At 34.0% G+C, this 12,711-nt stretch overlaps 1 protein-coding gene across 1 annotated transcript in view; it reads right to left on the reverse strand.

Annotated features, from left to right (window-relative positions):
• Positions 1–1,065: 1,065 nt before the first annotated feature.
• The window catches only part of LOC129229550 (F-box/LRR-repeat protein 16-like), a 108,360-nt gene continuing 96,714 nt past the window's right edge, over positions 1,066–12,711 (reverse strand). Inside the window, 1 exon segment of the mRNA XM_054863873.1 lies at positions 1,066–3,878. Within this exon segment, the coding sequence (XP_054719848.1) occupies positions 3,730–3,878 (149 nt within the window). The 3' untranslated portion in view covers positions 1,066–3,729.

Consider the following 12,711-nt stretch of genomic DNA (forward strand, 5'->3'; position numbering starts at 1 on the left):
CGTCTTTGTAATCCTTATTTGCCGCGATTTTTGAGATATTTCTAAATGACCGATCTTTATCTATTCAGATTTGTTGCTATTTGACGTACAGTAAGTTGTAAAATTTTTCAAGCAATCACTTTCGGTTTCTCAAATTCTTTATGTTTAGTACCTAACGGCGTGACTAAAAATAGAATGTGACGCCCTCAATCGTTTACTGAGTATTTATATTGTTATGTAGTATAGTGTGCAGAACTGCACTATATAACAATTGTTCTAACAAACAAATTTTGCTTGTTGGAACACTTAAATCTAATTGACCTAATAATTGGTCCAAATATCAGTGTTGTATAAATTCAAACTTCATCGTATGAATAAGAAATTTCTATGTATTTCCAATAAAAGTACTAATAAAAGTGTATTTTGTCATTAGTTTATAGTCATGAAATTTGCATAACGCTCCAACCAAATGCAGCCAAGATCTGCGGATTTTTCTTTTGTCTTTTTGACTACCATTGTATTGAATATTGTAAAAGCAATTGTTTTCGCAAGCACTAACTTTCGTGAAAATGAAGATATCGGTGATTTTGCGAGCTGAAAATTTAACGAATTTTATATTCAGAGAGTTTTTTTATAAATAAAAAATATTTCGCGTGCTTTAAATTTTCGCGATTTCGACGAGCTTGCGAAAGTTGAACTCTCGCGAATATACAGCCTGACCACCGATGAGATAGAAAGGCAAACATCCGGTTTACTGCAGAAATGGACAAATCTATTAGTTTTCAGGGATGCCAGCATTTGCAGATGCGTGTTAGCCTCTTAATAATAATAATAATAATAATAATAATAATAATAATAAGAAACAAAGTCACATTGATAACGAAGCACAAGCATCAATTTTTTTTTTATCTTTCCCTCTCATTCAGATAGACTCCTCTTAGCTGGACGTTTGCCAATTCCATACAATCCGTGGGCAAACTGTATGTGTTTTTACTGTAGCTAACAAATGGATTTATGAGATAGCGAATGTTTTAGACAGTAAAAGAGACCACAATGGATGAAATCTGAATTCCTTTACCACTTAAATGAAGAAATTTATTCATGAGACAAACCAAGTCCTTTATTTATATTATATCCACAAAAAAAGCTAAAAAAGAGTAAATATAATATAACGCTTCAAATTTAAATTTCTAGGGTATTGTGTGAGCTGATATTTTATGGGAATCAGTGAGAGATGTCTTTTCTACATAATTACAGTGCCTTTTCTTGGAAACACATTCTTATAAAGTGGGGTTAGATGACTGTCAATGATGATCGTTAAAGTCAAGTTGCTTTCTTTGCTTGATTATTGCACGAAATATTTGTATTAAGCACATTTCACTTTAGAAACACAAAGTGACATTGTGATTAAAATTGGAATCAATAATTACACATCCATGTAGACAGTTCTTCAGGTTTTTTGGAATGATCCACCTGTTCGTCATTCGCCAATATTTTCAGCCAATAAAGCGATTATTGGCGCCAAACCTAATCGGCAAACAGCTCACAAATATAATAAGCGAAGTTTGTAGAATTCATGCCTATACTCAGAATTATTTTGTTAGAATGTTTGGAAAAATTATTCGCAACTCCAGAGCTCGAATACGCTATCTTGCGGTGATTAATAATACTAAAGAAAAAGGTAAAACATTGCATTCCACGTGTTTTCCTTGGGATAAATTACAGGCTTCAGACAGTTTGTTGTGTAATGTAATTTCAGAAGAATAGAAAAGAAAGCTTCCCACAAACACGATGTAAAATTACTGTCATTCACTAAGCGTCAAAGCAAGTTATAAGTTAAGTCATTTGTTTGATTTACCTTTTTCATCCGCCATTAGACAGTGGCTGCAGCGCCCTCTATAGTTTATTGGAGTTGCGAATTAGTGAACATAAATTAAAAATGAATTTGATGTCAAAAGCTTTTTTTTTTTTTAAATATTTGAAAATGCGCCAGAAAATTTAGAATGTTTATTGTTAAATTTAGAAGTATTTTTTGTAATCTTCCAAAAGCACACTAAGTTTCAAAATCGAAATATGCATTTACCAAACGTTCCTAAGTTTCACATGGAGGAAAAAATTTTAATGCTAAAAGTTTTGAATTGGCATCATTGACAAAATGATTTTTTGTCGTTGTAAGTAAGTTCGCTCTCATGTTTCTTGCGTTCTATCCCAGAAACCGTTCCGGACGCAAACCGGTAAAAACCAGTTATTTGATAGCAGAATGCACAAAACCACCCATCAATTAGCATTATTTTATGACTTTTATTAATTCATGTTCATTAATAACTATGGGGGACGTCACAGACTTGAACGAACTAAGGTTGGTTAGAACAAGTAAGAGTTCTTTTTATCTCAGTAAAGTCGATTTTTCGAATTAGTTTCTTGATGTAACGCGGAAGTGTTCTTAGTTCAAACAGGTATCTTGCATTTTTGTTAATCATTATTTTTTAATGTACTGAAGTTTAACCTATATCTTCTGCAGATCAAATTATTGGCGCTTGAAAATAATAATAAGTTGATTCAGAAATTTTAGAGTAGTTTTTATTTTCTAATCTACAAACAATTCTGAGTATAGGAAATAACTACTAAAATTCATTGTATAGGTTATCGGTAATGTACGAAATCTGGCATTGGTTATAATGCCTAGCCATTCAATGCATCGTCTAGGCATTATACGTATACACTCATAAACTAATAATAAGAGTAGACCGAGCTATCGCAACCCTTTTGCTGCTCATAAACCAAACCATGTGACTGGTGGATATCCTAGCAACATCGGCCGTTCATCGTAGCAGACGATCATAATAAACGAGAAATAAAATAAATACAATTGATGGAACACGGAAGAATGATCTTTTATGAAATCCTATTTGTAAATTTGTTATTCTAAGTTGTAAATATTTTGTTAATATAGTGAGTTTTTCGTTTAGATAGTATTGTGCATTTTCTTTAGTCAATTTCAATAACTCTCAAAGCAATTAAAGATGCAAGCGCCCAAATAGAATCGGCAAACGGTAAGATTTTTACCAACAATTTCTATTTAAGATTCCGATTAGTACATTTTTGCGTTAACGCAAAACGTTTACTCCATTACGTTCACGCCAACGCTGACGTAGCAGTTCCAAATGAAATAAAAATTACTGAAAACTGTGATCAAAACCTAATTGCTAATGTCAAAATAATTCATAACTAAAAGAAAAACAGTTCACGCACCTGGAAAAAAATTATAATGAAACACATTACTTAAAATACATGTCGAGTGCCAAACTATAGATATTGTTGCCATCTAGCAACCATGCTGCCAAAGTTTTCGCCAAGCCTTCCACCAGTCACATGATGTATCCATGAACCAATTTTTTCATCAGCAAGTCTGGGAAAGTTCGGTCTACTCTTATTATTAGTCTATGTATACACTGCCAGTTTTTCATACCAGGCGATCTATAGAATGCCGAATTTGATGAGTTGCCGGTAACACATACATAAAAACGATGAAAAAGGAAACAAAGACAAGTTCTGCTTTTCCACACGTGTGGTGACTTTGAAACAGTACCATCAGGAAGCGATGCTTCACACTGATTTTAAGCTATTTGTGCTGACATTGAACATCACAGTCGTTGTTGGAATAGCGTTGCACTACCGAGTTTTGTACTGATTCGAAAAGTAACGTAGCAAAAGGTCGATGGAATTGCTGGTCTCCGAAAGGTGAGCAGTTCATTCAATTACTAAACACATCGGAAGGTGCTCCCGTAAGTATTCGAACAATTCTTCAGAAGCACCAGCGCAGTTAGTCAGCTCCAGCTCTCTTAGGTCCCGCAGTTGTACCAGAGATGAAAGCCCGCTGGACGTCAGCAGAGGGCAACCTGGATGAAAATGAAGAGGAAAAAAGAAAGGAATTTGTTAGAATTTATTAATTAGTTAGAACTGAAAGTGGTAAATAATTAAAAATTATTAGTTGATGTATAATGCTGCATCAGTCAGTAATTAAGTGCAATATATTCGGGAAATGATGAAAAGGAAAAACAAATCAAGTGTGATATCGATTATCCGAAATTAAACTTACCGAACTGTACAGCTATCCGAAAATTGAGCACGAAAAACCGAAAACATAATAACTATCAATCTATCAATAATAACAAGCTGCGTTGCCCGGCTTCACACGGTCTACCTCGAAAACAAAAGTTATGTCAAGTGACGCTTGTTGAACTATGAGACTTGAACAAAAAAAAAAAAAAAAAAAAAAAAAAAAAAAGAAAAAGAAAAAAAAAAGAAAAAAAAAAAACGTAAAATTTTGCGGCAGATTGCGGAAAAATAACCAAAAAAGAAACATTTTGAATCCCCCAATGACAGGAAAAGCCTCAAAACAAAAGCCAGAATTTTATTTATTCTTCATATTCGAGAAAAAAAGAAAAAAAAAATGGCACCACATCTTTCTTATTAATGACTAGCTGCATTGCCCGGCTTTGCCCGGTCTACCTTGAAAATAAAAATTGTGTCAAGTGACGTATATTCAACAATCGGGCGTAAAACATAAATAAAAAAAACATCATGATTTCCCTTCCAAACAATGACGACAGATATTAAAATACTTTTAAGAAATTAAATCCAGAAAGATGGATTTAAAATGCGTGGCCAAGGAAACACAAAATAAAATAAGTTCAAGGAATTAAAAGGCGAAAGAAAATGGTTCACAACTTGAAAGGAATCGAGATTTTTTAAACTTGATTTAAAAAGGCTTGTAACTTTTTTTCCTTTCGAGATAAAAGCTTATTTTTTCGACCAAAGGTCGAGTTAGATCTGGAGTAAAAAAGGTCGCTTTTTCGAATGGCGTCAAAAAGAAAGCTGTGGGACAATTCCTTCACTTTTCATTGATTTATTTAATGAGGAAAGTAGTGCCTAAATTTCAGCTAAGCCAAAAAAAATTCGAGCTAAAAATGCAAATAACTCCCACGTAATAAAGTTATAGCATTGGAACAAATTACGTAGAACGCGGAAAATTTTACCCTTTCTAACGATATGTAATATTAATATATGCAAGTAATTTTTCACCCCCCATATTTGAGAATTTATGTGTAAATCGGACGTAAACTGAAATAAAGAAAGAACTATTTATCGAATTTTATTCGAACTGGTCTGCAAACCTTTTCAGGACTTAAAGGAACAAACTGTGAAAATTTCATCGAAATCGGCCGGGTAGTTCTCGAGTTTTGCGAGTTCAAACACACAGACGCTTTTTGGGGACTTCATTTTATACTATGTAGAGATTTTTCTCAAGTTACAAATTTTAATAAAAGCATTGTTGCGAAACTTGAGATGAAGCATTGAATAATAATATGAATGGAGGAAAGCCTTCGGAAAATAGGGATTGTATGTCGAGATCTTAGTGTCTCAATTAATAATTTTTAATTGATGTCTCCCCTAATTATTATCGGAGGATTATGTTAAATAGCCAAACATAAAGACGGGAAAATTACGAATCTGTCGATACCTGGTTCGATGGTCAGATCACTGGCGTTCGGGAGAAGTAACTCCGACATAGATCGATACATACATACATATGCTCAGTTTTTAATTATGAATAATAACAATCCTTGAGAGTAAGAGCAAGAGAATTAGTGTTTGATAGAGGTAAAATCACGGTCAAAGCAGCAGAATTATAACAATTGCTTGGATAAAGTGTGAACATAATCTCATGGTGATTTCATTGAAATTTTTTGCTAACTCATGTTATATTTATCACACTCCAGGGTCCCTCTGGATCTACTGCTATTAGTGGTTTAACTAGTGGGATAGGACTCTGAAGACAGCTCTGTGTTTTTTATTTAAACCAGAAGCCGGGCAATCCCTGGTCCAGCGCTCCCAGAGGTATTGATTTACTTGGAGGGTTTTGTGACCACAACATATTCATCGTGCCCCAGTCACCGCAACGAACACGGATGATCTTTGACCAACTAGAATCAAACCCGGGACCCTTCGGTTACGAATATGCATGATGAATACTAAAATACTGATCAAAAACTTAGCTTTTGTTCCTTTCTTTTTGTACTTGGCATCAGGAACATCCTATTAAGTGTCTAGTATTAATCAGCAAGAATTAACTCACTTGGACAATGAGTGGTCATTCCAAGATATATTTAGCTTTACACTATTAAAATACATAGAAATTCTAGTTTTAAATAATTAAATTCAGGACTAGTGTTAAAGTCTCTGCATAGTTTTTAAAGGGCTAATTTAATGCAAAGAGTCTGTAGAATAACAGGTCTATTTTTTTTTCTTGCCTATGCTTTTCCATTCGCAGAGGAGAAAACAGAAAAACCAAGCTGTTCATAAAATTTATTTAATTCAGTTTTTGGCCGGAAATAATTGTCCCATGATATGTGCTGCACAAAATTTTATCTAAAAACACCGAACAAATCTCCATGTACGTTCCCTTCATTTTGACTGAATATACTAATGATACCGAAGACGACGTGTTTCAATCATGCAATAGTATAGCTTTTAAACTAGTTACGAAAGGGTTAATACCAAGTCTAATCTGTTTATTATTAAAATACAAACATATCCATTATATAGCCAATACTATTACAGTATAGTAAAGCATTTTCCTTAGAGAAAAAATCAAAAAGTTCTTTATATTTGCATCCAATTGTAAAAACACAACAAATGATTCGATTCAGGTAACCTATATCACGAAAATGGGTGCCATTAAGACTGACCACCATGTTACCACTTCAGTACTAGCAAACCTGACTATCTATCTCCATATTTCTAGTCTTTAGGACAAGATTTTAATTTTTAGTTATAAGTTTTTATCATTACGTGACTTAGGAAAACACGGGAAAAAATCACTTAAAAACTATGATTACACAAAAACTGTGGGTGATGAAAAAATTCTGATTCGATACTTGGAATCAGCGTCAAAAATTGCTCTAGAAGAACTTTAAATATTTCATGTAACAAAATCTTTGTTTACCAGTGTTTTTAATTTTTTTTTTTTGTAATGTCCGATTTTTTAAACAAGGCGTGGTATTTCTGTCACAAGTGGTGCACTTTGCCGCGTATTCCACTGACGCGCTGAATGCTTACGCTTGCTGTCTACCGAATTTCCACGTTATGATGTTTCATAAGCGAATTAAATATTGCGCTGTACGCTTGCTGTCAACCATATCGTTGCCAGCACATGTGAGTAAAGATTCGAATTTAAATATGGCGCTCTGTGCTAATGGCATAAGTGAATGGCATTTCATCATTTGTGATGTCATGTGCAGAAGCGCATAAAATGAAATCAAATCTGCGCTGCGATTAGAGTTAATTTTTTTTTTAATATTAAACTTTCCTAAATTATTCAAAAAATGGTCATACCCTATGTTTTTAAGCATGTTCTTTCAGAAAAAAAATGCTTTTTAAAATTTCGGAGACGATCCCATTGTTCCCCTTTTCAATCTACAAGTCGTCAACTAAATTTGACAGAATATCGTATATTTTAATGCATAAAAATAATGCTACGCATAAAAATATGCATTTCACCAGTACCTGTTTTAGTATGGCCAGGGGTATCCATAAAGACTCATTATCTGCATTTTCGCTTCTGAGAATTAGGGATGATCCTGACGGTTTCGAGTATTGGACGTTCTACTGTATTTGCAACTAGCGGCACCCGCACGGCTTTGCCCTAGTAGAAAATCAAAAGGTCATTTGGTTCTCCTGTATACAAATAATGGATGATGAATTTCTCGCCAATTGGCTATGTTCATTCGCTCTTCCCATGTTACGGTTCCACGTCGTGATAATTTCGTAGTTTATTCGTCCATCTTATGATAATTTTGCTACAGAAAATGTTCTTAAAATTGAAATAGAAAGAGAACAAAATCGAATTTTCGAAAAAGCGCTTTGAGGTGCGCACCCCCATGATACAAACTAACTTTGAACCAAATTTCATGAAAATCCGCCGGACGGTCTGGGCGCTATGCACGTCACAGAGATCCGGACAGAAATCCAGAAAGACTTTCAGCTTTAATATTAGTAGAGAAGAGATAGAGATAAGGTAAGGTCGTTTAAAAACGAAACCTCCCCCTCTTCGTCCCTCAACGTAAAAGTTTTCACTCTAAGGTCGAAATTCCAACAAAAACTAATATTCTACCAAGCTAAGACTATACCATTACAAGCAAGTTTTGTCAGTTTTCTCTTATGCTAAAAAGCAATGCAAGTTTGGCAAATTAAAATGAAAGTCAAAAGTTATAAATTTAACTAGCTGCGTGCCCGGCGTTGCACGGGCTACCTAAAAAATGTAAGAGCAGTCCAGTTGATGCTTTTGTAGTACACTGACACTAGTTTCTAGACAAATGTGTCAGGGGCTGTAATAAATGCACTGAGAATCCTACTGGTCAGATTGCAGTAAAATTATAAGCTTGTCATTATTTTCCGTTAAAACACAAAATATGATGTCTTAATTGAATATTTATGACTTGAATTTCTCAATGAGGTTGTTTCCTTTAGTCAAAAGTAATTAATTTGCAGATTACGGCAAAATAATCGAAAAGTAAACAACTTAAACACCCTGATTACAGGAAAAGCCTTAAAACAAAAGCCTAATTTTATTTCTTTATATTCGAGAAAAAAATTGCAACAGATGTTTCTTTTCAATGATTTTCTTCACGCTGTAAATTTTAATAAAAGCGTTCATCCGGAAAGTTGAGTTGAAGCACTGAATAATAATTTGAATGGAGGAAAGCCTTCGAAAAATATGGATTTTATTTTGAAATCTAAGAGTCATAATTAATAATTTTTAATTGATATCTCCGCTAATTATTATCGGAGGATTATGTTAAATAGCCAAACATGAAGACGGGAAGATGACGAATCCATCGATACCTGGTTCGATGGTCAGTTCGCTGTCGTTCGGGAGAAGAAGCTTGGACATAGATAGATAGATAGATAGATACTCAGATTTTATATGTATAAGACTAGCTGCGTGCCCGGCGTTGCACGGGCTACCTAAAAAATGTAAGAGCAGTCCAGTTGATGCTTTTGTAGTACACTGACACTAGTTTCTAACGCGTTAAGGAATAAATAAATGCGCGTAAAGCAAGGTTTGCAAAACACCAGTAAAACATATTTTTGCCAAAACGCCTCATCAACGTTAATAATCGTTATCAATGATACAAGTTATGAGTACATTTTCAGTCAGCACAAAAGGGGAAAATATATGCATTATCGGTATAACTTTGATATACCCCCCAAAAATTACGCGCCAAATCTGGCACTCCCTACGGACTTTTTAGGGTTGCTGTCTCTTATTTTGGTGTTGCCAATTTAGGATTTTTCAGCTTTTAGGTTTTTGCTGTTGCCAAATTTAGTATTTTCTTGTATTTTGTATCATTTTTTGAGTTTTTTTGAAGTTTTGTTGAAAGTTTTGTGGCAACAATTTTTGGATTTCATAATGTTTTAGCGCCATTTCATTCATTCGCTATTTCTTTGTGAAGTGATCAAGCAGATTTCTGACTTGCTGTATTTTTCCGCAAATCTGGTTGTATTTTCCAATTATATTTTTTTTCTATTAATTATTTTTATCTTTTAGCTTTCATTATGCCTACTGTATATGTTGTTGTTGAAAACCAGGTATTTTGCGCCAACGCCAAAAACAGGTATTTTGCTTGGCGAGAAAAAAAGTCGCCAAATTTCCGATTTGGGGGGGTATATCAAAGTAGTTCCGCATTATCAACTATAATCTTTACTCACGTTAAACTGAATTACATCTGATAGACTATATCGGAAATATTTATGCACAATAACAATCCGCTTTTTACATAAAATAGTCTACTACCCGGCGTTGCCCGGGTGTTTATTAATGCAACATACCACTCAGATAAATATTTGGATGGATTCTATCCACATGGTCGTACAAGAATTACATCAATCCGTTTTCCAGGTACAAACCCTCAAAGAACTCAAATAACTTGTAAATCACTCATTTACTTTACGACGTGCACGGTCCTCCTCGAAAATGAAAGTTATGTCATGTGACGCGTATTTAACAATCAGGCTTGAACCAAAAAAAAAAGTCCCTGAAATTTTGCGGCAGATTGCGGAAAACCCCAAAAAGTAAACATTTTAAATCCCCTGATTACAGGAAAAGCCTCAAAACAAAAACAAGAATTTTACCTGTTCATATTCCAGAAAAAAAATGGCAACAGATCTTTCATCTCAATGATTTTCTTCACCCGCTATACATTTTAATAAAAGCATTGTTATGGAAAGTTGAGATGAAGCACTGAATAATCATTTGAATGGAGGAAAGCCTTCGAAAAATAGGGATTTGATTTTGAAATCTAAGAGTCATAATTAATAGTTTTTAATTGATATCTCCGCTAATTATTATCGGAGGATTATGTTAAATAGCCAAACATGAAGACGGGAAGATGACGAATCCATCGATACCTGGTTCGATGGTCAGTTCACTGTCGTTCGGGAGAAGAAGCTTGGACATAGATAGATAGATAGATAGATACTCAGATTTTATATGTATAAGATAAGATGCTTCATTTATTGTATTTGTGATGATGCCCTAAAATACTTTAGGTCGAATACTCTCTAAAGAAACATTACTTAATTCGAAATACACCGCCAGCTCAGACATTCCCAGCTCGACTGGGAATGTCTGAGCTGGCGATGTATTTCGAGTATTTCTGCCTAAGCCCTGGCTATAGGCATCACCACACTAGAGTGACTCTAGTGTGGTGGTGCTATAGGGCGGTAATTTACTTAAATTACTTAATTATTTGACTTGAGAAAAGCCTCAAAAAATCACTCATGAAACAAAGACAATATGAAACGTTAAATTAGCAATCGACGGAAAGCTGAGATGAAGCACGGTGCACCTCGAAAATAATAGTAGTTGTGACGCATGTTCAACAATCAGTCTTGAACAAAAAAAAAAAAAAAAAAAATCAGATTGCGGAAAAATAACCAAAAAGTAAACATTTTAAATTCTTCGATTTCAGGAAAAGCCTCAAAACAAAGCTCAAAATTTTATTTGTTCATATTCGAGGAAAAAATGGCAACAGATATTTTTTCTCAGTGATTTTCTTCACGCTACAAATTTTAATAAAAGTGTTGTTACGGAAAGTTGAGATGGAGCATTCAATAATAATTTGAATGGAGGAAAGCCTTATTATTTTACCTTAAAACACAAAATATGATGTTTTAATTGAATATTTATGACTTGAATTTCTCAATTCCAAAGATATTTGAATTTTTTTGCGCCGACTAAGTTTTTAGAAGCACCCCCCCCCTCTCCCCGCTCCTTGTAATGTTTTACAAATGAACTCCCTCATTGTGGCCGTGTGACATTTAATTCGCATCTTTACTCACGTGTTTTGGAAACGATAGGGTTGATAGCAAGCGTAGAGCGCCATATTTAATTCGCTTCTTGATTATCATAACGTGGGAATGCCACAGAAAGATGCGTCAAAGTGCATCATTTGTGACGTAATAAAGACAACGCAAAGTTTGAAAAATCTGGCATATAAAAAAATAATTAAAAAATAAGTTGAAAAAAAAAAGGTATTTTCAGGGTCCATGTTATTTTATTTATTTTTTTATTTTTTGCTTATTTAATCAATTTCAGTGACGAAAAGTAGTACTCTTCACTGAAGGAAATAACCCCATTATCAAAATCTTCCCACCAAGATTTATATCAGTGCGAAGTGTTCTCTAAGATTGTCCACACGAAAACAGGGAAACTCACATTCTAAATCAGTACTATGCAAACTAAAAATAAACTGCATGTAAATCACTCATTTACTTTACGACGTGCACGGTCCTCCTCGAAAATGAAAGTTATGTCATGTGACGCGTATTTAACAATCAGGCTTGAACAAAAAAAGAACAGCAAAATTTTGCTGCAGATTACGGCAAAATAATCGAAAAGTAAACAACTTAAACACCCTGATTACAGGAAAAGCCTTAAAACAAAAGCCTAATTTTATTTCTTTATATTCGAGAAAAAAAAATGGCAACAGATCTTTCATCTCAATGATTTTCTTCACCCGCTATACATTTTAATAAAAGCATTGTTATGGAAAGTTGAGATGAAGCACTGAATAATAATTTGAATGGAGGAAAGCCTTCGAAAAATATGGATTTTATTTTGAAATCTAAGAGTCATAATTAATAGTTTTTAATTGATATCTCCGCTAATTATTATCGGAGGATTATGTTAAATAGCCAAACATGAAGACGGGAAGATGACGAATCCATCGATACCTGGTTCGATGGTCAGTTCACTGTCGTTCGGAAGAAGAAGCTTGGACATAGATAGATAGATAGATAGATAGATACTCAGATTTTATATGTATAAGATTATTATCGTGAATGTAGTATGCAGTAATCATTTTATGAAAAAATAAAATTTTGATTTACCCTCATATTATAATGTTTCAAAGTTATGACCTAGCAAAATTTCAGTCGATGACCTTTTGGGAAATATAATGAACCGCATAATAAAAGTTTAGTACCTTTATTTACATAAAGTACTAAAAAAAAGGAGTTACGAGGACACCTTTGCCAGTAAAACAAACTTTGAAAGCCAGCAACCAAAAGGAACATTCCATAGATACAGCAGGAAGGAATTATTTTCGGAAAAAGAAAATTTTTACAGCTTCACGTTTTCGGTAAACTTTCTCAGATGTTTTTCCG

This window comes from Uloborus diversus, chromosome 9 (genome assembly GCF_026930045.1).
Source record: "Uloborus diversus isolate 005 chromosome 9, Udiv.v.3.1, whole genome shotgun sequence".
NCBI classification, from domain to species: Eukaryota; Metazoa; Arthropoda; class Arachnida; order Araneae; family Uloboridae; genus Uloborus; species Uloborus diversus.